This window comes from Salvelinus fontinalis, chromosome 5 (assembly GCF_029448725.1).
Source record: "Salvelinus fontinalis isolate EN_2023a chromosome 5, ASM2944872v1, whole genome shotgun sequence".
NCBI lineage: Eukaryota > Metazoa > Chordata > Actinopteri > Salmoniformes > Salmonidae > Salvelinus > Salvelinus fontinalis.
In genome coordinates this window covers 24,921,297-24,947,375 of record NC_074669.1, presented here as the reverse complement: position 1 = coordinate 24,947,375, position 26,079 = coordinate 24,921,297, and the positions used below count along the sequence as shown (strand labels likewise).

Genomic DNA, 26,079 nt, shown 5'->3' with positions numbered 1-26,079 from the left:
CTCAAACGCATTAAGATGGAATAAATTCCACAAATTAACTTTTAACAAGGCACACCCGTTAATTGAAATGCATTCTAGGTGATTACCTCATGAAGCTAATTTGAGAGAATGCCAAGAGTGTGCAAAGCCTTCATCAAGGCAAAGGGTGGCTATTTGAAGAATCTCAAATATAAAATATATTTTGATTTGTTTACCACTTTTTTGGTTACTACATGATTCCATATGTGTTATTTCATATTTTTGATGTCTTCACTATTACTCTACAATGTAGAAAATAGTAAAACTTTTGACTGGTAGTGTATGTTCTATTTATATCTGTAAATTAACCAATGATATCAAGCCACACCCGGTCATGATTACAGACACCTGTGTGTGTGTGTCCTTTGACACTATAAAACTAGTGACCCGCAGTGTTTGTCATTATACCCTGATGAAGACAGCTTGTCTGTCGAAACGTTGGTTATTAGTTCATTAATTCAAATCAAATCAAATTTTATTGTTCACATACACGTGATTAGCAGATGTTATTGCGGGTGCACCAAAATGCCTGTGCTTCTAGCTCCGACAGTGCAGTAATATCTAACAAGTAATATCTAACAAATTACTCAACATATACCCAATACACACAGATCTAAGTAGGAATGAATTAAGACTATATACATATATGGATGAGCTATGTCAGAGCGGAGCGGACTAAGATACAGTAGAATAGTATAGAATACAGTATATACATATGAGATGAGTAATGCAAGATACGTAAACATTATTAAGTGGCTAAGATACAGTAGAAGTATAGAAAAGAGTATATACATATGAGATGAGTAATGCCAGATATGTAAAATTAAATGATTGCATCTGAGCTCCTAGTGTGCGGCTCCCGGTTTCTTCTTGAAGTGTTCTATCTTCGGATGGGGCCACAGTGTCTCCTGACCGCTCCTGTCTCAGCCTCCAGTATTTATGCAGCAGTAGTTTGTGTCGGGGGCTAGGGTCAGTTGGTTATACCTGGAGTACTTCTCCTGTCTTATCCAGTGTCCTGTGTGAATTTAAGTATGCTTTCTCTAATTCTCTCGTTCTCTCTTTCATTCTCTCTCTGAGAACCTGAGCCCTAGGACCATACGTCAGGACTACCGGGCATGACGACTCCCTGCTGCCCCCAGTCCGCCTGGCCTTGCTGCTATTCCAGTTTCAACGGTTCTGCCTGCGGTTACGGAACCCCTACCTGTCCCAGACCTGCTGTTTTCAACTCTTAATGATCGGCTATGAAAAGCCAACAGATTTATTCCTGATTATTATTTGACCATGCTTGTCATTTATGAACATTTTGAAAATCTTGGCTCTCTCTAATTTTCTCCTTCTCTCTTTCTTTCTCTCGGAGGACCTGAGCCCTGGGACCATACGTCGGGACTGCCGGGCGTGGTGGCTCCTTGCTGTCCCCAGTCCGCCTGGCCTTGCTGCTGTTCTGCCTGCGGTTATGGAACTGCCACCTGTCCCAGACCTGTTGTTTTTCAACTCTTAATGATCGGCTATGAAAAGCCAACTGAATATTATTCATGATTATTATTTGACCATGCTTGTCACTTATGAACATTTTTGAACATCTTGGCATAGTTCTGTTATAATCTCCACCCGGCACAGCCAGAAGAGGACTGGCCACCCTTCATAGCCTGGTTCCTCTCTAGGTTTCTTCCTAGGTTTTGGCCTTTCTAGGGAGTTTTTCCTAGCCACCGTGCTTCTACACCTGCATTCTAGCTGTTTGGGGTTTTAGGCTGGGTCTCTGTACAGCACTTCGAGACATTAGCTGATGTACGAAGGGCTATATAAAATAAACTTGATTGATTGATTGATTGATTGATTCTACTCCGCTAGCCTGCACCTCACCTAAGCAGGTGTTCTACTCCGCTAGCCTGCACCTCACCTAAACAGGTGTTCTACTCCGCTAGCCTGCACCTCACCTAAGCAGGTGTTCTACTCCGCTAGCCTGCACCTCACCTAAGCAGGTGTTCTACTCCGCTAGCCTGCACCTCACCTAAGCAGGTGTTCTACTCCGCTAGCCTGCACCTCACCTAAGCAGGTGTTCTACTCCGCTAGCCTGCACCTCACCTAAGCAGGTGTTCTACTCCGCTAGCCTGCACCTCACCTAAGCAGGTGTTCTACTCCACTAGCCTGCACCTCACCTAAGCAGGTGTTCTACTCCACTAGCCTGCACCTCACCTAAACAGGTGTTCTACTCCACTAGCCTGCACCTCACCTAAGCAGGTGTGCGTTTATTTCACCTCCAAGTGCAATTAGTCCAACATTTTGTTAAGTTGCGGAGGCCCTGTTTTTTTATCCTGCGACCATAGGGAAGGAGCTGGAATTCGGAGTGGATGGGAAAAGTTAACCACTATTTTATTCGCCTAGGTTAGGGTTAGGGTTAAGTTTAGGGTTAGGTTTCAACCAGGATGTGGACATGAGGTTAGGGTAAGTGTTGTGGTTGAGGTTGGGGTTGAACCAGATGTGTATGTGAACCTAGGGTTTGGGTTGGGATAAGGGCTGAGCTTAGCCTTATGTTCAACCCCTAGCCCAACCAAGCAGGAGGCCTTTTGCCTTTTGGTAGGCCGTCATTGTAAAAAAGAATTTGTTCTTAAATTACATGCCTAGTTAAGGTTAAATAAATACATTTAAAAAACCTTAGCTCAACTCTTATCCTCACCGGCTTACCCTAATCCTAGCTGATGTCCACGCCCTAGCTCTACCAATTATCTATATATACACTAGATGACCATTGTAAAACATAGTTTGGGAGCTATAGAAATTAATTTATTAATGTGTACATTTGTTTTTGTCACGTTTATTTTGTTACAGACACCTTAATGCTTATTTTTATTAAAAACTAAATCCTTTAAGTATAATTTTTAGGAAGTTTTAATGTTATTGTTCACACTACAACAACAAAAATACTTAAATACATGTAATTTTGTCCTTGAAACATTTCATTCAAGTACTGTAGAATTCCATTCATTCCTGCTTCTTCTGGGAAGTGCCAATATGGCCGACCGGTGTCTTCAAAGCCTCTCTCAAAGCCTGGCAAAAACATAGCATCAATAATCCAGGGTTTACATACGTTATTGAACCCTATCCCCAACTTCAACCCTAACTTTGGTTTACCATACTTTTATCCTACTTTTCGCTTTGGATCCGTAAGATACTGGATGTTGGCTACGCTTGCCTCTCCCTTTGACCCGAGGTCCAGGAGCCCAGCTCAATGTAACCACTGGTCACCAGTGGAAAAACGATGGTCAAACACAGCTGGAGGGTTTTAATCATTTGGAAGTTCTTCAGGATTGATTTGCTGTCCTCAGTGAGCTGGTTCCAGGAAAGGAGCGGGTAAATCACAAGCTGACATTTGACCCCTGTCTTATGAGTTACGCCCTCAGAAAAACACAGAAGATGTTGTAAGAAAATACAAAGCACATCTCCCCACTCACAAAAAAAACTGTTGAGCAACATTTGGTGTTGCTTGTAGTGTTTAGGTGTTGACTGAAATGTATTATGATTTGTATGGAAGGAGACAGTTTGTGTGTGTGTGTGTGTGTGTGTGTGTGTGTGTGTGTGTGTGTGTGTGTGTGTGTGTGTGTGTGTGGGTGTGTGTGGGTGTGTGGGTGTGTGTGTGTGACACAAGGCTTAATTTGTATTCAGATCACCATCCTGAACATCAGGACCTCATTTTCCTCCTTCACACTCCTGTGGTCTAATGACGCCTGCCAACATAGACACACGTTCTGCTCTCTTCCTCACAACACACACACACACACACACACACACACACACACACACACACACACACACACACACACACACACACACACACACACACACACACACACACACACACACACACACACTTTCTATTCAACCATCTCAAATAAATGTACTCTATTTCTTGCTTGCATACACTCACATGAATATTGTTCACCTAATACCTACATTTCACTGTTGGTTAGGGCCTGTAAGTAAGCATTTCACTGTAAGGTCTACACATGTTGTATTCGGCGCACGTGACATATCTCAGACTCTGGATTATGCTCAGAGTCTGAGACCAATCCATAAACACTTTATCAATCTTGGTCACATCTTACACATATTTACACTTCCTCCCTCACACAAGAATATATAGCGTACCCGACACACTGACGCGCCCCCCACCTCCTCATCAACATGTACACAAACACAAAATTTACACTGTTTGTAGTAGGGATAATGATTTCCTCCCTCCTTCTCCAGTAGGAAGGCCCTGCCATGCCAGAGCAAGGCTTATTGATTAAGCAGACACCTCTTTAATCTGTTACAGTAGCCGATACCATTAGGGACAGTTCACAATGTAATGGGGGAGGGCTGGTCCAACATCAAGGTATCCTAAAAAAATGTACCCCCCCCAATTTTACAAATATTTTCAGATGACACTCCCCTTGTACTTAAAAATTTTTTGCAGACTGTCCGCCTCATAGAATTAACTGTATTAACTGGCCATAAATAATAATAACTGTTATTTATTGCTAATTGTTTGTTTATTGTGTTGAGAAACATGGACACGACTGGCACTTCAGCATACTTTTGTGGCACAGTCGATGACACGCAGGGCTATGGGCCAGAAGGTTCGCCGACCACCACGGACGAGCTCACCCTCCTGTCTGTTTCATTAGGCCTACACTACGATCAGTGCCGGCTGCAGACAATGATTAGCTAGGGGGAAATCAGATTTTCAACATGTTGATGCCATATTTAGAATTATATAAAATATATGCAACATATTTTCCACCGACAGGTTTCTGTGCCATTGCAACACACAACCAATGAACAATGCATACCAACTTCGGGTGCTTCAACAGCATGGTTTGCGCTTTCAACACCACAATAAAACACTATGTCAATCTCGACAAACTTAAAATACAAATAAAAGACAGAGATAGAGTGGGGTTTGTCAGACCATGAGACATCCCGAAAATCGGTCTTCTCACAAACTCGTCTGTAACGTTGGTTTCGCCTACAAACTATTATGACCCCTCTATGGAAAAATGAGACACTCACAAACAACATGTGTCTCCATTTTGCTCTACGACCCCCACAAGCATCTCTCACGAACACGTACATGTTAGTTGTTTTGTTCTAGGATGCACACAGGCCTCACAAGACTCAGTTGTACCAGTTGAAAACATAATTGGAAGTATATATGGAGACTGTTTAGTGACAAAAAAAAGGGGTTAAATACATGTAAAAAATTTAAAAGTTTCCTGATATTTTTCACATATTTTTTCATACTTAAAGGGGTCTTCAAATTTAAAATCAAATAGAAAAATTATCCTTGGTATGGCCTTCTTAAAATGATTCCATATAGCTCTATTTCCATTAAATGGTCGCGGCACAGTTTGGATTGATTGATTAATTTGCATAATAGGTAATAATTGATTAAAATGCATAATAGGAGCATGCGCGCCTCAGTGATGTTTGGGGCTGCCGGTGGACCATGATGTGCAGGCATAATCAAGGTGACACTGGACTAGCGCAGTTGCCAGAGTCTTTAAGGTGTTTATAGCTAGGTTTCCTTCCAATTGGCCACAGATTTATGTGAATATTCAAAAATCCGCATAAAAACAATATGCAAATTTTCCATACAGAGTTGTTTTTCCATCAAATTGACTTGTTGCGGATTAAAGTCTGTGCATAAATACCTAGTGCATATAAAAATTACTTTTGCGGTTAAATCCCCATGTACTGAATAAAAAATACAAGTTCAATGGGTTTCCATTGCATTTTCAACTCTAGATCTAGTCATTGTTTTGTCACAAAAAAGAAAATGGTGTTGCTGTAGGGTGTGTGACACTCTGGCACAGTGTGGGTATGACCTCTAAAATGCAGATATTGAAATCTGCCTTTGTTTATGGGTAATACAATGGCAAAGTGCAGTATCTACAATCTAATTGTATTTCTCAAACTTTCTTTTTTTTCTTTCTGTTTGATGGAAACAGTTTGAGAGTTCTAACTACATTCCAACTGTATTTAATGGTTTGATGTAGCTGTTTTCATTTTTAGAATGTTGTATTCTAGTAACCCTCAAGCATTTTTTCACCATAAGGTAAGGACTATTTCATCACAAAGAATGTGTATACTTGAAATATTTGACTTTGTGCAGTATCTTCAATCTAAAAGTGTTTATCGAACTTTATTTGACTTAGGGGTCATAGGTCAAATCAGTGGTCATGCTTGATATGCATAAGAAATGACGTCATAATAAGACAATATATCAGTGCATTATAACTGATCTACCTACAACATATTTGGCTGAACAGCAAATAAACTTTAAAGACATTTTTCTCAGTTTTATTGTTTGCATAGTTACTGCTCTTTGCCTCTGTATGGCAGCGCAGGTAACTGCAGTCAAAACACAGTGGAACAAAGCCAAAGTGCAGTAACTTCAGTTACTGCTGGTTGCCTTGGTTTTTATTGGATTTTGTAGTTCCTGCAAATTTCAAATTCAATTTTCTCTGAAACGGAACATCACTGTACACTATGTCACAAGATAAAACAGATACTGCAAAGTCTGATTTCAGTCGTAACTCAATTTTGACTAAAAGTGTCTATATTTAACTAGGCAAGTCAGTTAAGAACAAATTCTCATTTTCAATGACGGCCTAGGAACAGTGGGTTAACTGCCTTGTTCAGGGGCAGAACGACAGATTTTTACCTTGTCAGCTCGGGGATTCGATCTTGCAAACTTTACAGTTACTAGTCCAACGCTCTAACCACTAGGCTACCTGCCTTTGCCTTTGTTAGGGCAGTATATTGACCTGTGTTATAGTAAAAGTCTAGCATGCAAAAGGCGTAGTACATAAGGGAGGTACCAAAACACCTTGATATAGGGGAGGCAGGAGAGAGGGAGGGAAAATAGCAGCCAATTGAGCCAAGACAGATTAAAAGCAAGCAATGGAAAAACACACGTTCTCTTTATCTCAATATCCAACTGTTTGTCTTCGTACCCCCCATCGAGCCACTTAACCATCTCTTTCCACCAGAGTCATGCTCACAAATTGGAATAACCAATCTCCATGGCAACCCATCATCTAGAGGAAGCGTCAGTGCACCAGTGACCTCACAGAGCCCCTTTCAGCTCTTTTCAACATTTTCCAGCTCAGCATCATCACACACAAAAATACGGGAGCTGAGGCTACTGCATGACTCACCTACCTCACAGAGCAGAACTGTGGAGTTTATTTCACTCTGGGAACCGCACAGCCACGGCAAGGAGCTTTAAGCCATGCATTGTTATATATACTCTATATGCAGTGTTTGGCTGTTGGGGCTTTGTGTTTGACCTCAGTTAAAGTGAACACCTGGCTTTGTATTGTGACTAGGATCTCGTTTCCCAGATCCTTCATAGCGTTAAGATCATCGTTAGAACCTTCTTGCAATGCATTTTTAGTAGCCAAGCTGTGTTCTAGAGCTTTTATTAGTAACGTGGATCTTCAAAAAAAAGATGTCAGCTAAACATAGAATCAAGATGTTTATGCTGTCTGACCGTGACTGCGAATAACTTCAGAACGAAGTTGACTAGAAATACAAAGTTGCCAAAGTATTTGCAATCGCTACAAACAAGTGAAGGATAAAATGAGGCTTCAAATGAAAACTGAGATGACTGCATCAAAAGATACATAGGTATCCATGGGCCTAGCTATATAGGCTATTTCAACCATATTGAAAACAATTGCATGTTCAATAAATTGAGTTCTATTTTGTGACTAGGCTACTATCTGTCATTTTTGACTCAACGCGTTTCATGATGTGTGACATGTTCCCAATGATGTGCCCAATCTTTGATTTAGTGCATTATTTTTTGGTAAGAATAGGCCAATAAGCCGCCTCAATAGCGTATTTGCAGCCATAGGTGGTAATATCTCTCTAGGAGCTGATCCGTCAAAATTGTGGAATAATTCTAATGTTAAGGTAAGATTTGAATGGAGAAAGCTGATCCGGGAGCAGCGTTGCTTTTCTTTCGATCCTATCAGAAAGTCTGAATCCGTATTCAAGTAATAATAAGAAATTCTCCTCGACCACACCCACAAATATTCTTTCCCATTGGGTGGACAGTTACAGCTAGCTAGTTAGCGTTGCTGCTACAGAAGAACGGGGCTGTTTGCAAGTTCAGCTGAAGGCAACATTGAAGTTTTCAGAATCCCAGTACACATCCAGAGTGCTTGAGGAGAAAGGATTATCCCAGGCGAAAATTGCATCCCTTGAGAGGGCAAGAACAAGATGTCAGGAAAAGTGCAATATTATCATAAGAAGACGTATACTTGGAATACGGAGGAGGAATGGAGGGAAAAAGGGGAATGGAGGGAAAAAGAGAGGCAGAGGAGGTCGAAGAGAGAGAGGAAGAGGGTGAGCTTGAATCGGTTAAAATGGTGGAAAAAAGGGAGATGGTTTGTTAAAGAATGGTAGAACGTGTAAGCAGAGTGAGCAGTACACCGTATTGAAGACAGGAGGAGAAATGGAAGTGAGTGAGGTTGTAAGTGTGGTGAGGTTCTCAGAGCCCGAGGCTTGCACTGAGTGTCAGGATAAAGATGAGTCTGACGGTAGGAGTGACATTTTGGGAAAAAGTGGATCCATTTGTGGTTTTAGGGTGGGTGAAAACAGAGTAGGGTGCTGCGGACTCGGTGAAGGTGACCAGAAGTGGTCTTGTGATAATTGTTTGTATTTCTGCTGGTCAGAGGGAGCAGCCGCTCCAAGTTAAACGAATGGGGGAAAGAGATGTTTTATCTCAAGAAAAGGGCTCCATTGAAGGGAGTGATTACTGAGGTAGCAGGAAATATTAAAGTTGACCAACTGAAGGGGATGATTCCCTGTTTGTAATGCTCGTCGTTTGGTGAGACGCAGACAGGGTGGCGTGAATAGTGAAACAGAAGAGTAATTTTCTTTTCTTTTGAGTTTTAATGTTGAGTCTTTGCCTGACAAAGTGATGTTAGAGTATATAGTGCATTCGGAAAGTATACAGACCCCTCAACTTTTCCCACATTGTTACGTTACAGCCTTAGTCTAAAATGGATTCAATTAATTTCCCCTCATCAATCTACACACAATACCCCATGACAAAGTGAAAACAGGTTTAGAAATTTTTTAACATATAAAAACATTGAAAAGAGGCCCTGATCTCCATGTTATGTACACACACAGTTGATATAGGGCTATACAGACAGACAGACCAATTTGCATTTTACAAACTTACTGTAGCCTGGTTTGCTGGCGTGAAAGGCAGAAGTGGGACCCTACCTATCGCTCCAATAGGGTTAACCCACTTGGTGGGAATTGTAACATGGCTCATATAGCGAGGACCGCTACACTGCCCCCTCTGAACAGGAAGGCACATCCCTGTGCTTTGACTAATCTCAGCCCCCCCCACAAGTCCCAGTCTGTGCGTTCCGATGGCCCCACGGCCACCATCCCACTTCTGACACCAATGTAGTGAATGGAAGGAGCGGGAAGCGAACCCTGGTGTAAAAGGGAAACACCATACGCATCGTGCCAATAAGATAAACCCACTTGGTGGGGATTGTAACGTGGCTCATACATAGAGAGGATTGCTTCAATACATACGCACAATCTTAAGCAGTTCCTGCAGAGGGATGAGAATAGAGACGAGAGGTGACTTTGCTGTCATGTCTTCAGTCCCTCATGTCTGTGGTAATGCTTTCAGACACCTCTACACTGGCAGGAAGAGACCAGCTAAATGCAATGACACACACACAGAAATTAAGAGGAAATTAAGAGACTGACAAAATCCATGGAAACCATTAGCTTTTATTGTTCTAGTTATTTTTACAAAATGTGCTATTCCCTCATACTTAAAGAATGTTTTGTTTTGAATGGATGCCAATTTCACCATGATCAGACTATATAAAACTAATAACACCCCCGGCAACAAACAAAAAAAATCAAGCAAGTCACCTTGGCATAAGGAGAATCTGTTTAGTTTAATAAAGCAGACTTTAGTGCTACCTTGTGTTCCAACAAGGCATGAGATTACAGTAACATGTTCACAGGAGCTCCCACTTCTGGGAGTACACTTCTGCCTTCTGCTTCAGTTCGACAGAGAAAGTCATTATTTGATCATTAAACTATGCGAAAATCCATATGACTAAGGTACATATGTAAGATCTTAATTTGATCACTTTGTTGCAGGAGAACTTTGCTGCAATGCAGGATATGTAAAACTTGCAGTGTATTTGAGGCTTGAAATGTACAATTACAAAAAATGTATCAGCCCCTACAAGAATTTCCACTAATTGTAATCCACATAATTCCTGTTGCTGCAGGACCATCTTCATGCTGTAGCAAACCGACTCAAATTAAGATCCTACATCGGTATATACTGATGGTACAGTAGTTAAATGTGTGTGTAATGTATGAAAAAACAATATTTTAAAAAGCCTCATCAGTAACAGAAATGCAAAACCCAGTTCAGAATTAGAGGTGAGGTGGAGCTGGTGAATGCCAAGACAACAGTGGAACATTAGGTTCATTCTACATAGGCAAATTGAGAAGCAAACAGGTCTGAACAGTGTTTCGTACCAATTTATAGAGCCTTTACCCCCAACTCAAATGTTATTTCAAAACAACAACATATCCAACAGTCACACATAGTGGTCCCAGCTACTGTATGACACAAACACCCACTTAAACATGCTTTGGGAAATATCCCCCTCAGGTCTGACATATGAAATCTCCAAAATGAAGCACTATCTGGTGTTTAAAATGTCCTCAATCTTTAAATGTATTATTTTGACCTTCCAACTCCCTTAAGACTGTTGATACCCAGTTGCTAGGAGCAAACTAAGAGCAAATCTCTTGTTGCGGTGGATTAGTGCCTACAGGTCCAACCTGTCATTTAGACACAGCGGCCTCAGCTGTTGATATTGCACCATAGCATCTGATAGAAGAGGCTGCAGCAGGAGGAAAATCAAGGACACTAGCCTCTTGGTGTCTGCCTGGTGTGCTATAGTGAAGGGAGCACACTAACAATAGAACAGCCACTTACTGTCCATCATTGACTAATATAATCCATTTTAGACTTTTCTACACTGGCAAAAAATATGAGATTGGATCAAATCAACGGCTCATCATGTGGTGTCTGGTGTTTCTTACTAGCAGTGCTGTCAATCTCATTACAATGACTGAAGGCCTATGGAGGAGGATGAGGTGGAGAGTGTGTGGAGTGGGACTGGATTATATTGAAATCAAAAGTAGCTGAGAATAAGTAGGACCCAGGGCTTTGAGGTTTCACATCCTCCAAACCCAATCAAATCGCACCTCGCTCTCTTTTTTGTGCTTTGAAACAGAAAACGGCTACCAAAACTCAAACCAGCCACACACAAATCATCACAAATCATATTCAAGTCAATAGAACACCTAACATCACACACATTGTATAGACGCACTGTACAGCTAAACCCGACAAAACCAAGAATCAATGTTGTACAAGTCATTGATCGTATTAAAAAAACCTCCACTCGCAACTTCAAGGAGAAACACACTAGATTGCATTGGGGGGAGTGATACCAGTGATATGTTACATTAAGAAAACAGTCTGCTTTATAAGCAAGCAGTGTTTTGTCTTGTATTGACGACAGGTTAGGAATGAATTCATCTTTGAAATGAGGGTTGAGAGCCCGTGAAGGTCATACATAGAGCAGGCCTGTCAGATGTCTTGCTGCATCTCCACGCTGTAGGAGGCGCTGTCCAGAGCATCTGGCGTCGTACAGATCCAAGTGAATAGAGATATCCATATATTATTAAGACGTAACTATCAGAGTCACATGATATGGCTCCTGTGTTGTATGTGACTGTGTCTGTCGTTCACTTGAGATCTTGAGCTGCAGTATGTCCGATGAGGCCTACTATTAGAGGAGTGGGGGAACAGCTACAATGTTCAATAAGTACACATAGAACAATATACAGTAAGTAACACTTGATTGCAACATCTATGGAGTGTTTTAGTTTTAGTTAACATGTCAAGAAAGGCAAGACCAAAACAAAATCCCTAATAATAATGTAAATCAACAGCAGACGCTGGCTTTCCTAACGTTATGGGAATGTTTGGAAAACCTCACCAGGCATCAGATCATCAACGGTATAATAATTCCACCAAGATGACTCTCCCGCTCTCCAATAAGAGGTCTTGGAGCCAAAGGAGAAGCCATTTGGAACACCAAAAGGTCCACCGGATACAGGAGGAGGTTGTGCATATTCCATTGTTGGAGAGAGGTTCTGGGCCAAATTGGATGTCAAACGAATAGATGCGTGTTTGCAATATGTCAGAAACTCCAACTACCCAACCAGAGGGTATGGAGCTAATGACATCCAGCTGATTACCTTCCCTTCCAGTCAATAGAAGAATAGGTTCAAGGGATCAGATTGGAATTGGGCCCACCTCTACACCTTTTCTTGCTTCACTGCATGTGCTGATGATGACATCACTGATTCTCCTCCCATCTGCTGTATTCTTTACGTTTGCGCTCAAACAGCCAATCAGTGGAGACACCATGCAATATTAACATGCAGCACGGCAGCCAATGAGACAAGCACAAAGTGATGTAGGAAAATGTCATAAGACAGGCGCCGACTAAAACCCCTAAACGACGAAAGGTCAAGCACATCTTTTCCAGAAAAAAACCTCCCACAAAAAAATAAGTTACAACTTGTCATATTTCCATCTATTAACAGTTCATATTATTAGTTCTGACTCTCTGGTCTTTGTTTCTTTATATACACTAAAGTGAGGAACAGTACAAGGCACACATTTAACGTTTTGAATTGTTACAGATATAAATAACTGACAAAAAGAAAATCAACAGGAGTAGTGTGCTCTCCTCCAGCTCGGTCCACCGTGCTTCCAACTGACAGCTAGCTCCTCTTCAGCTCTGTTTAAATTATTTCATCATTCTTCTCCTCTGTGCTTTGAGGACCACTTTGAATGTTGTGTATGTATCCATCTCATCCTGTCCCTAGCAACTTCAGCTGGTTGGCTCGCAGCTTGGCCCCAAAACAAGGCAACAACAAAGTCAGACGTGGTTCCATTGATGGTCAGTTCATGGTATGGTCAGGTCACGGTCGGTCTACTGTGGTCAAGTGTGAGTCAGATGGTCAGTCAGATGATGTCTACGAAGCTGCCAGGGAACAGTCCGGTCCTGCCGTTCCTCTGGAGTGTTCCTTTGAACCAGCCGTCCTCCCTCTTCCTGTGAACAAACACTATGTCTCCCTCTTTGAGCTCCAGCTCTGCATCACTCTGAGGGGGGTAGGACACCACCACTCTGTACCTGAGGGGGGGGAATCAGAGGGGATACTGTACTGACACACTTTGCAGAAGCACAGGAGATCAGAGACGCCACACACACACACACACACACACACACACACACACCACAATTCCAGCAGAATCACAACATCAGACAGACCTTTAACAATATGTCACAGTTCTACAATATAAGAAATGCTGTACCTTTCGCATAGGATTGGCCGAGCGTCGTGCTGCTGGGAGGTGAGGGAGGAGCATGCCTGGCGAGGGGGCGGGGCAATGGGGGCACATCCGTCCAGGGGGCTGCTCTTACGGTGTGTTAACTCCGGGGCTGAGGAACAGGAGGATGAAGAGGAGGCAGTGGCTGCAGTAGACTCAGGCTCCACAGGGCAGGGGACTGCACGGCCATGGTTACCCACGACAACGCCAGCAGAGGAGGGAGAAGGGGTGATGTCGGGGCCCATGGCCCCTTGGAAGACCTCCCCCGTAGCAGCCTGCTCTGCCTCCAGGGTGGGGGATGAGGGGGGAGAGGGGCGAGACTTCTTCTTGTTAGACGACAACAGCTTCAGAATACCTTTCTTTTCCCTCTGCAGAATGAAAGAACGATAATGATGTAAGCTGCATATAGACTATCTTACAGGAACTCACTGTGTGGACAGTCAAATCTGCATAAACATAATCCATTGTCATGGTCATTAGGGCCTGATGAGAATTTGCTCCAGACTAATCACTGTTGTGTAATGATGTCTTCAGGGCTGCCGCCAGCAGAGTTTCTCTCACTCTCTAACTCAATTCCCAGGGCCCACCCGTGAAAGACAGAGCTGTGTGTGAGAATTTGTTTCTAAAGATAAACTGGAAGGACTCCTGTGTTCAACAAAAATACTGAGCGCCTGGTATTCAAAACAAGGGAACCAGAAACTCAGTGCAAATGTGAACTATTTCACCAATCCACTGTGTTTCACATCAGCCAAATATGCTAGGCATGATAGAAGTAGCTACAGTGGCAAGAAAAAGTATATGAACCCTTTGGAATTACCTAGATTTTTTGCATAAATTGGTCAATTTTTTTTATCTGATCTTCATCTAGGTCACAACAATAGACAAACACAGTCTGCTTAAACTAATAACCCAAACATTTATACGTTTTCATGTCTTTATTGAACACACCGTGTAAACATTCAGGGTGGGAAAAGTATGTGAACCCTTGGATTTAATAACTGGTTGTCCCACCGTTGGCAGCAATAACCTCAACCAAACGTTTTCTGTAGTTGCGAATCAGACCTGCACAACGGTCAGGGGGAATTTTGTACCATTCCTCTTTACAAAACTGTTTCAGTTCAGCAATATTCTTGGGATGTCTGGTGTGAACTGCTCTCGAGGTCATGCCACGGCATCTCAAATCGGGTTGAGGTCAGGAGTCTAAATGGGCCACTCCAGAAGGCGTATTGTATTCTGTTGAAGTCATTCTGTTGTTGATTTACTTCTACGTTTTGGGTTGTCCTGTTGCATCACCCAACTTCTGTTGAGCTTCAATTGGCGGACAGACAGACAAAACTTCTCCTGAAAAATGTCTTGATAAACTTGGGAATTAATTTTCCCGTCGATGATAGCAAGCTGTCCAGGCCCCAACGCAGCAAAACAGCCCCAAACCATGATGCTCCCGCCACCATACTTTACAGCTAGAAGGAGGTTTTGATGTTGGTGTGCTGTGCTTTTTTTCTCCACACACAGTGTTGTGTGTTCCTTTCAACCAACTCAACTGTCGTTTCATTTGTCCACAGAATATTTTGCCAGTAGCGCTGTGGAACATCCAGGTGCACTTTTGCAAACTTCAGACGTGCAGCAATGTTTTTTTTGGACAGCAGTGGCTTCTTCCGTTGGTGTCCTCCCATGAACACCATTCTTGTTTAGTGTTTTACGTATCACAGATTCGTCAACAGAGATGTTAGCATGTTCCAAAGATTTCTGTAAGTCTTTAGCTGACACTCTAGGATTCTTCTTAACCTTATTGAACATTCTGCGCTGTACTCTTGCAGTCGTCTTTGCAAGACAGCCACTTCTAGGGAGAGGAGCAAAAGTGCTGAACTTTCTCCATTTATAGACAAGTTGTCCTACCGTGGACTGATGAACATCAAGGCGTTCATAGATAATTTTGTAACCCTTTCCAGCTTTATGCAAGTCAACAATTCTTAATCTTGGGTTTTCCGAGATCTCTTTTGTTCGAGGCATGGTTCACATCAGGCAACGCTTATTGTGAGTGTTTTTTATAGGGTAAGGCAGCTCTAACCAACATCTCCAATCTCGTCTCATTGATTGGACTCCAGGTTAGCCGACTCCAATTAGCTTTTGGAGAAGTCCTTAGCCATACTTTTTCCAACCTACACTGTGAATGTTTAAATTATATATTCAATATAGACAAGAAAAATAAACTAATAACACAAATTATTGTAAAGAACACTATGTTTGTCTGTTGTTGTGACTTAGATGAAGGACAGATTAAATTTGGATGAGCAATTTATGCAGAAATCCAGGTAATTCCAAAGGGTTCACGTAATTTTTATTGACACTTTATATACAAACGTGAGAGATATGCTAACATTGCAGATAGGAATACTGATGGCTAAGTTGTGGGGATGTAATGATTCACTGATATGCATCGGTCCCCAGTTCAAATGTTTAAGATATGTTTAAGATATGGAGTGCATCGGTCCGCGGGAGCCCAAACTGTGCGCAGCTTTGCGCGCTGACCAATAGGTCGGCCTATTCCTGATCTGGCACATCTGCACGTCACCTTCAGCATTCAAATGTTTGTAAAATGGCTGCTGCAATATTATCAATCAAACAAGTCGACTAAATGGGGTCAGCTGTAGTTGAAAGTGTTCTACAGGGATGCTGGCCATGTTGAGTCCAATGCTTCCCAGAGTTGTTTTAAGTTGGCTGGTGGACCATTCTCTTGATACACACATGAAACTGTTGTGTAAAACACCCAGCAGCATTGCAGTTCTTGACACAAACCGGTGCTCCGTCACCTACTACCATACCCCGTTCGAAGGCACTTAAATCTTTTGTCTTGCCCATCAATCCCTCCGAATGACACACATACAAAAATGCATGTCTCAATTGTCTCAAGGCTTCAAAATCCTTCTTCAATTAACTTGTCTCCTCCCCTTCATCTACGTTGATTGAAGTGGATTCAACAAGTGACATCAATAAGAGATCACAGCTTTCACCTGGTCAGTCTGTCATGGAAAGAGCAGGTGTTCTTAATGTTTATTATGAGATAGGGGTGAAATCCAAAGTTGTGTTATATATGAGCTCCATGAGCAGATTTTAATTTAGAATGGAAAATAAATGTGTTCATGCATCAAATGTTAGTGCATCGAATCGTATCACATCAAACCGAACTAAAACGTATCGTTCCTGTATGGTATCGGATCCCAAGTATCTAGATACGTATAGAATCATCTGGAAAGGGATCGATGCACATCCCTACTAGGGTGCTATCACGAATGCCCACCTTGCCATCCTTGTCCAGCCGACAGGCGAGGGAGGAGTTAGCTGACACGGAGTTGCCGTTGCCTGGGGCGACAGGCATGGTGAGGACTGCCACTTGTCGCAGGGCATCGCCATCCAGGGACGCGGCGCTGACGTTTGGCGGGGTGAGGGAGGCAGCAGCACATCCCAGAGCCACCCCAGCGCGGACACAGCCCTGGGCAGGGTTGGAGGAGGAGGAGCAGGTCTGGGATTGGCACACTGCCAGGTAGGCTACAGATGTCTGTGACTGGATGGGCGTCACAGCAGCCGTGGGCCGGTCCTGACTGTGGCAAGCAGCTGGGGGCAGAGGAGAGGCACGTGGTTAGGCTATACACACAGAACCATATGCCCCTTTCATCATATATTCACAATCACATACACTATCCTACACTGGCTAGAATGTATGCTTGCACTCTTCCTCTTCCCCCAGGGGACTCTACCTGTCCTGACAGCGTTGCGTGCCTGGTTAACAGTCATCTGGGACGTCATGTGCATGAGCACCTTGGCCTGTCCCGTTGTCACGTGAGCAGCCGTCACCATGCCCGCGGGTAAAGGGCTGGAGAGGGCGGGGCCCGGGCAGATGGGGAGGGCCTTGTTGAAGTCAGGCCCTGGAACGATGGCCCCCAGAGGAGTGGAGGGGCTGACGATGGTGACCCCTCGCCCAGCCTGGGTGCACAGAGCAAGGGGCACTTTGGGCTGGGTGCTGCCGGACACCGTCCTAATGGGACAAACAGAGGACAGGGAGGAGGGTTAGGGCTGGGGAGCCTTAGGAACGCTGCATATACAGAGATAATCAGTGTGTACGTGTGTGTGTGCTCATATAGTATATATACACACACACACACGTGTATGGTGTGTGTGTGTGGTGTGGTGCGTAATGTCTGCGTCTGACCTGCTAACGGGGCTCATGTAATTGCCAGGAAACACTCCTATCTTGCCAGTGTGCATGGATGTGCCTTTGAACCATCCATCTTGACAGCGCTCCAGCACCAGGAACATCTCTCCCTTCCTCAGCTCCAACTCATCCTCCTTACGGGGGGTGTAGGGAAACAGGGCCACGTAGCTGGAGAGGGAGGCGAGAGAGATAGGAAACATCAAACACATATGGACACACACACGGGGACTGTCCAAATACCCTCAGGAGGAAATGAGTCAATCGAAGACGTGTTGTGTGTTTCGAACATTTAGTCTGTCACATGAGCTAAATTTACCCCCCCTACCACAGTCTAAAAAATGTTCATCAACATCTCCTCTCTCTCTCTCTGAAACCCTTACTGGAAGACAGAGGCGGACAGTCCCTTCTGGACTGGTCTTCCTACAGTACATTAAGAGAAAGCTGCACTATACTACTATAGAGGAATGCTATGGTTACGTTCTGAATGACACAGCTATGTGGGTCAGAGCACCACAGATGTGCTGTAAAGGGAGTGGGAAAGGCATGTCTCCAGGAACCTCAGAGGCTTTAAAGAACCACTGCTGAAAGACAGCAGACACTTTCACTGGTGTCAGGGGAGGGGAAATGAAGAAGAACGTAGACACACGGACAGATACACGCTTTGGGGAGGTGGGCCGTATTTAATTCCAATCAGGTGTCTGGAGTCTCAGAGGAGTAATGATGTGAGGGGCCAGGGGTCAAAGGTGACAGACAGGGTCTCTGATAGGACCCAGGAGACTGTCCCCCACAGGTGTTGCCCTTTCATCCGTCAACAGAGCTCTGGGTCAACCTCTGGTGCTCCACACTGACAGCTTAGGGGTCATTCAGAGGCTTGGAGAACTCCCAGAACCCACCCTGAAGGACCCATGCCCTAGCCATGTGTGGAACCTGCTGTTTCACTGCATGTTCTCTCGGGTTTAGCGTGCTTGTACTTTATACGTGGAAGAGTGTTACATGCATCTGTGTGTGTGTACTCACACTGTGGGTCTTTGCCGCCCACACTGTTCGCTAGTGCTGGGGAAGGGTCTCTGACTGGCAGCCAACGAGGAGGCTGCTCCCACCGCTGAGGATTGTGGTGGAGGTGGCGGGGGAGGAGGGAGAGCATCCTGTCAATGAAAACAACAAACATCAACAACGACAGTCTGAAAGAGATTAGACAGCATATTAGAACAGTTTACAGTAAGCTTGAATCGAATCTCTCACATACAAAAACATCTTTGTATGGAGCCGAAAGCCGACCGGAACCACAAATAAACAATTACATGCCTTTAGCGCAACGTGACAGTGTTACATTACTGTTATAGCTCTCATGAGTCCACCGAAACATGACCCGCCAAACCGCACTTCTTAACACCCGCCCGCTTAACCTGAAAGCCCGACGCACCAATGTGTCGGAGGAAACACCGTTCAACTGACGAGAGAGGTCAGCCTGCAGGCGCCCGCCACAAGGAGTCGCTAGAGCGCGATGAGCCAAGTAAAGCACCCCCGGCCAAACCCACCGCTAACCCGGATGACGCTGGGACAATTGTGCGCTGCCCTATGGGTCTCCCGATCACAGCCGGTTGTGACAACCTGGGATCGTACCTGGGTCTGTAGTGACGCCTCTAGCATGGCGATGCAGTGCCTTAGACCGCTGCGCCACTCGGGAGGCCCACCCCTGGCCTTTTAACCAATGACTGACTAGGTGTTACATAATGAGAAACTGGTCAGTGAAAGAGGGATATCATTTACTCTGTTCAATGAGGGAGAGTATCGCTTGGCACAGAGGTTTGGTCTTGTCCCCAACTTCCCCCGAGATCTGGGAAGGAATCTCCAGCGTGCTTGTTTGCTTGTTTGTTGCTATAGAAACGACACTGGGGCCTGGTGAATCCATTGCTGTGTTTAATGAGGACCATATGAAAGTAAAAACATTTCTTTAAACATTATATAGTTCAGCCCACCGGCCAGCAGTGAGCGGATTCCTCTGGGCTCTCGTCCTTGTTCTGCCTCTAACGGGACAGAAACCAGACCTAAACAACTATTACACAATCATACACATTGGTGTACTGAGAAAGAGGTGGGTTTCTTCTAAACATGTGTAACTATACATGTACAGTGACTTCAGAAAGTATTTATACCCATTTATTCTACTTTTTCTTGTTACAGCCTGAATTCCAAATTGATTTTTTCCCACCCATCTACACACAATATCCCATAATGACAAAAAATGAAAACATGTTTAGACATTTTAGCTAATTTATTGAACATGAAATACAGAACCAATTTACATCATTATTCAGACCCTTTTTCTATGACACTCCAAATTGAGCTCAGGTGCATCCAATTTCCTTTGATCACCATTGAGATGTCATTACAACTTGATTGGATTCCACCTGTGGTAAATTCAATAGTTTGGACATGATTTAGAAAATAACACACCGGTCTATAAGGTCCCACAGTTGACAGTGCATGCCAGAGCAGACACTACACCATGAAGTCTGAAGTCTGTAGATCTCTGAGATATAAGCATCATCACAATTATATCTGGGGAAGGGTTTAACAATTTCTAGAGTGTTGAAAGTTTCCAAGCGCACCGTGGTCTCCATCACTGGGAAATTATAAAAATATGTAACTACCCAGACATCAAAACCAAACTGAGCAACCGGGCAAGAAGGACCTTGTTCAGGGAGGTGACCAAGAACCCAATGACCACTGACAGACCTACAGAGTACCTTGGCTGAGATGGGAGAACCTACCAGAAGGACAACAGTCTCTACAGCACTACACCAAGATGGGCTTTATGGGAGTGGCCAGACGGAAGCCACTCCCGAGAAAAAGGCACATGACAACACGCCTGGAGTTTACTAAAAAGGCACGTGAAAGATAGTCTTCTGATGAGAATTTTTTTAAAGCTATTTGGCCTGAATGTAAAGCGCTATGTCTGGAGAAAACCAGGCACAGCTCATCACCCGTCTAACACCACCCCTACCGTGAAGCATGGTGGTGGCAGCATCATGGGGATTCTTTTCAGCAACTGGGACTGGGAAACTGGTAAGGATAGAGGGAACAGTGAATGGAGCCATATACAGGCAAATTCTTGATGAGAACCTGCTTCACAGTGCAAACAACAGACTGGGGGCGAAGATTTACGTTCCGACAGGACAATGACCCCAAGCATACAGCCAAAGCAACGCTGGAATGACTTCAGAACAAGAATGTGAAAGTCCTTGACCTGCAAAGCCAAAGCCCAGACTTGAATCCCATTCAAAATCTGTGGAAAGACTTGAAGATTGCGGTTCACAGCCACTTCCCATCTAACTTAACAGGGCTTGAGAAAATCGTCAAGGAAGAAAATCCCCAAATCCAGATGTGCAAAGCTGAAACAGAAATACCCAAGTTGACTCAAAGCTGCAATCGCCACCAAAGGTGATAAAGCATTGACTCGTGTGTGTGAATCCTTATGGAATTGAGAATTCTATATTTCATTTTCAATACATTTTCAAACATGTCTAAAAACATGTTTTCACTGTCATTATGGGGTATTGCATGTAGATAGGTGAGACAGAAAAACAAAAAAAATGGATTTCAGGCTGTAACAAAATGTGGAATAAGTCAAGGGGTATGACTACTTTCTAAAAGCTCTGTATCTGCAGAGAAATAAACAAGGAACAAGATAAATGTGTCTCAACTTGACATTAACAGGCCTGAGGAGCAGACAGACATAACTACTATGGAGCAATGGGGGAGGGAGGAGGGAGTGGCACAGCAACTCAGAAGGGCCAACATGCTTGTGTGTGTGTGTTGGTGCACTGCTGACGCTAGAGCGGAGATAATTAGATTGCCTGCAGGCCAGAGAAATCATCTGTAGAGAAACATCATGTAGGAGTTCTCCATTGATGCAGAGAGCTCAACCTTTATGTATACATTCTCAGCAGTACCACATAGCAACACAGCCACACACCCAGCTGAACACAGCACAGCCATGGCAGCAAGAGCCCATACGCTACTGTATGCAGGTTTTAAGAGGAACCTGATGTAAGTGAAGTGCCATGGGCCAATTTAAAATCTCTTAAAGCCAGTATTAGAGGCCCAGTAGTGTAGTTTCAGTTGAAGAGAGAACTCCACCTACCACAGGGATGGATGCGTAGCTCGTCTCCGGGGGAAAGGTGAAGACAGTTGCCGTAGTAACGGGACTGCTGGGGGGAGGGGTCACTATGAGTCCAGCTGTGCAGATGTGTACCTGTTGAGGATGGACAAAGTCAGACAACTTCCTCAATACCACCACTACTCCCATACAATATAATAGCATTACACAGGGCACAGGACTGTGTGCTAGAACAACTATGGCATTTCAACGATAGTTGCAACCCTCAATTTGTGCTAGTCTGTCTCCTCGCATCCAGTCTCACATGGGCAGTAGACTTATGTTCGATCTAACAGACTAGTAATTTAATCTCTAAACAGGGTTGGAGTAACTGATTACATGTAAGCCACTGATTACATGTAATCAATTACATGCAATTGGATTACAATAAAACGGTACCCAGTTACGTTACCAGCACAAATATTGTAATCAGATTAGAGATACTTTTGAAAAACTAGATGATTCCTTATTGGATTACTTTTCAATTCAGAAAGGATGTTCGCGAAAACAGAAAGGTATCAATATATTTTTTCTCAATGACGTTCAATTCAGCATTGAAAAAGGGCGCAGGTTTAAGTTTTTTTTCCACCTGAGGGAATCTAACCACAAGTCAGAGACCACTATGATGACACACCAAATGCATTTGATGGATCCTTTTTGTCTTCTTCTAATACCTCTTATAGGGAAAGTCAGCAATTTACGATACTGAGTTTGGGTAATCCAAAGTTACATTACTGATAACAATTTGACAGGTAACTAGTAACGGATTACATTTAGAAAGTAACCTACCCAACCCAGTCTCTAAAACATGTCACACACGGCCTTAAAATGTCACATTAAATGGAAATGTCGCCTTCACAGCAGCGGTGGACCCAATTGGCTAAGTCAAGCTGTGCTGGTGTCCTAATGACACGCTTGGCTGGGTGAGGTCATATGACTGTCAAGAACAAGTTTTCATTGGCCGGGTGAAGACGGATAACTGCTGAGGCCCCTTGCTGAGAGAAAGTGAACCACAGTGATTCACGCTTTGCATGACACTGACTCACAGGGCAATACTGTTGGACACACAATGTCTCCTTGTACCCTTTACTCCCCACAAGCCATGCATGACTGCCCCAGACAGAGCAGAGCAGCCTCAAGGTAAATCATTACAGAGGACCCACCTCAAACTCAAATCAACTGTGTAGCAGGGGAAGGTGCAATGAGGCAAGACGGCCACAAAAACGTCTCATCGTGAGGGGCTGCAGTACCCACACTTGCAGTACTGTACTAGGCTATGTCTGCATTGAGCATTTAGCTATATGTGTATGAGCCACATATGTGAGTGTATGTGTACAGCACATCAGTTACAGCATAAGTGTTCCGATTTACAACACATTAAAGAGTAGCAGTTCTGTTTTCATATACTACAGGCTCCTTTAGTCAACAGTCTCTTCAAGTCCATTCCCTCTAAAATAAAAGCAGTGGACAGAGGGCGTGTTCATTCCCATACATTCCCTCCCTCTGGCCCCCCGGGCAACGACTGCTTCCCATTGTTGTTTTTCAGTCTGCTTTGAAGGAGCGAGAGAAGAGGAGCGAGAGAAGAGAGGCGAGAGGTCGAGCCACAGATTCCACCTGGGGTCTCTCTCCATCTTTATATGTGTTTTTATTAAGTCCATTAATAAATCAAACCCATCGTGAGTTGTACAGCGCCTGTTTCAAAGAGCAGGCTCACCTCCCAGGTGGGAACGGAGGTTTTACAATAAAGAGTGTGTCTCGTTCATAATGATGGCAGATAAAGTCTGAAGAGTTTAAAATACATCATTCTCCCCTCTCCCTGTGGGGCCAAAGCTTTAATGAGAGCTGGATCTTCCCAAAATGAAAAGGTATATGGATGCACAAAAATACTCAGTTTCTGGAGAAGCTGTCGGCACACACACACACAGACACAGAGGAATGCCAGCAGTTGGAGAAAGGATTTGTGAGGCTGCCGTTTCCCAGGAGAAGCTGTGGGTAAAGCATGTTAGTGTGTCTGAAATGTGTTGCGGCCCAATGCCCAAGGGGGTGAGACAGCGAGAAGACACTCAAATGGTACATTCTATTCTCCTACTCAAAATATAACCAAGAAGAGAATCACACCCTCCAAAATAAATGCTCAATTTCTGACTGCTGCAACAGACAGAAGAAGCCGGGGACTACGAGGGAGACCACTGAATGCTGTCAGATGATAGACGATAAAGCCATGTTGGTTTAATACGTAAAGAAATGTCAAATGTTTTAAGATACACTACATGACCAAAAGTATATGGACACCTGTTCGTCAAACATCTCATTAAAAAAATAATGGGCATTAATATGGAGTTGGTCCCTCCTTTGCTGCTATAACAGCCTCCACTCTACTGGGAAGGTTTTCAAGAAGCCACGAGCATTAGTGAGATCGGGCACTGATGTTGGGCGATTAGGCCAGGCGCGCAGTCTGCATTCCAATTCATTCCAAAGGTGTTCGATGGGGTTGAGGTCAGGGCTCTGTGTAGGCCAGTCAAGTTCTTCCACACCGATCTCGACAAACCATTTCTGTATGGACCTCGCTTTGTGCACAGGGCTGTTGCCACAAAGTTGGAAGCACAGAATCATCTAGAATGTCATTGTATGCTGTAGCGTTAATATTTCCCTTCACTAGAACTAAGAGGCCTAGCCTGGACCATGAAAAACAGCCCCAGACCATTATTCCTTCATCAAAACTTTAGTTGGCACTAAACATTGGGGCAGTAAGCATTTTCCTGGCATCCCGACAAACCCAGATTTGTCCGTCAGACTGCGTGATTCATCACTCCAGAGAACTCATTTCCACTTCTCCAGTCCAATGGTGCACAAGCTTTACACCACTCCAGCCGACGCTTGGCATTGCGCATGGTGATCTTTGGCTTGTGTGCGGCTGCTCGGCCATGAAAAGCCATTTCATGACGCTCCCGACGAACAATTATTGCGCTGGCGTTGCTTCCAGAGACAGTTTGGAACTTGGTAGTTAGTATTGCAACCGAGGACAGACGATTTTTACACGCTACGCGCTTCAGGACTCGCCGTTACGGTTCTGTGAGTTTGTGTGCCTTATCACTTCACGGCTGAGCCGTTGTTGCCCCTAGATGTTTCCACTTTACAATAACACTTACAGTTGACCAGGGCAGATATAGCAGGCCAGACATTTGACGAACTGACTTGTTGGAAAGGTGGCATCCTTGTGCTACGTTGTCACAGCTCTTCAGTAAGGCCATTCTACTGCCAATGTGTGTCTATGGAGAGTGCATGGCTGCGTGCTCAATTTTATACACCTGACAGCAACGGGTGTGTCTGAAATAGCCCAATTCACTCTTTGGAGGGGTGTCCACATACTTTTGTATATATAGTGTACTTCAAACTAAAATAACACTCATGAAATGAAGTCAACATTTAACCTTCATGTGAAGAGTGTGTATGCTCATTGGCAATATCAGTATAGAAGTCCCTACTCTGTACACCAAGCAGGCTGGGGTGAGGCAGCTGTCGTCTCAATGCTCCTCTACGCTGTTCTCCACTGGAGAGAAAATGGGGGAAAAAACTAAGCAACCTACTGAAGGTTCTCACAGCCCCCCGTCAGTCACAGAACGCTTCAGCCTGCCTGACACGCTAACTAATCATCTGTCTGTCTGTGTGTCTGTCAATCTTATAGTCTGTGTGTCTGTCTGCCTGCTAAACTGTCTGCGTCTGTCAAGCCCCCAGCCACCCCCCCCCCCTCTCTCTCTCTCCCTCCCTCTCCCTCTCTCTCTACAGAGCCTGACAACCGCAGAGCAGCTGTGAGTGGTTGCCATTCCGAGGTTGCTGTGGAAACCTCGGGGGCTAAGCTGGAGTCTTTTTTGCGGGCGAGTGGAGTCACGCAGCCGTAATTTCAAACGCTTGGACGAAGCCTTGGCCTGTTCGGCATGACGTGTGGAGAGAGGGAGGGAAGTGTGGGTAATTGCTGACATAAGGAGAGTGGGAATCTTTATCGGGGAACAAAAACATCTGATGAAAACAAGAGTGTGGAATCTGCTTGTTGTTTGTGCTTGTTGCATGAGCGTCTTTAGTGCACATAGTTTCCCTCGGTTCATCACTCATTACGCCTGATTAACAAGCCCAGATGGACAGTGTGGAGCCGACATGGACAGGAAGCAG

At 44.1% G+C, this 26,079-nt stretch overlaps 1 protein-coding gene across 1 annotated transcript in view; it reads right to left on the bottom strand.

Annotated features, from left to right (window-relative positions):
• Positions 1 to 9,810: 9,810 nt before the first annotated feature.
• Positions 9,811 to 26,079, bottom strand: part of LOC129855370 (E3 ubiquitin-protein ligase SH3RF1-like) — a 52,345-nt gene continuing 36,076 nt past the window's right edge. Inside the window, exons 6-12 of the mRNA XM_055922944.1 lie at positions 21,898 to 22,008; positions 18,768 to 18,895; positions 17,748 to 17,918; positions 17,296 to 17,573; positions 16,839 to 17,152; positions 13,526 to 13,908; positions 9,811 to 13,343 (exon numbers count right to left, since the gene is read on the bottom strand). Coding sequence (XP_055778919.1) covers positions 13,175 to 13,343; positions 13,526 to 13,908; positions 16,839 to 17,152; positions 17,296 to 17,573; positions 17,748 to 17,918; positions 18,768 to 18,895; positions 21,898 to 22,008 — 1,554 coding nt within the window. The 3' untranslated portion in view covers positions 9,811 to 13,174. The remainder of the gene's footprint in view (positions 13,344 to 13,525; positions 13,909 to 16,838; positions 17,153 to 17,295; positions 17,574 to 17,747; positions 17,919 to 18,767; positions 18,896 to 21,897; positions 22,009 to 26,079) is intronic.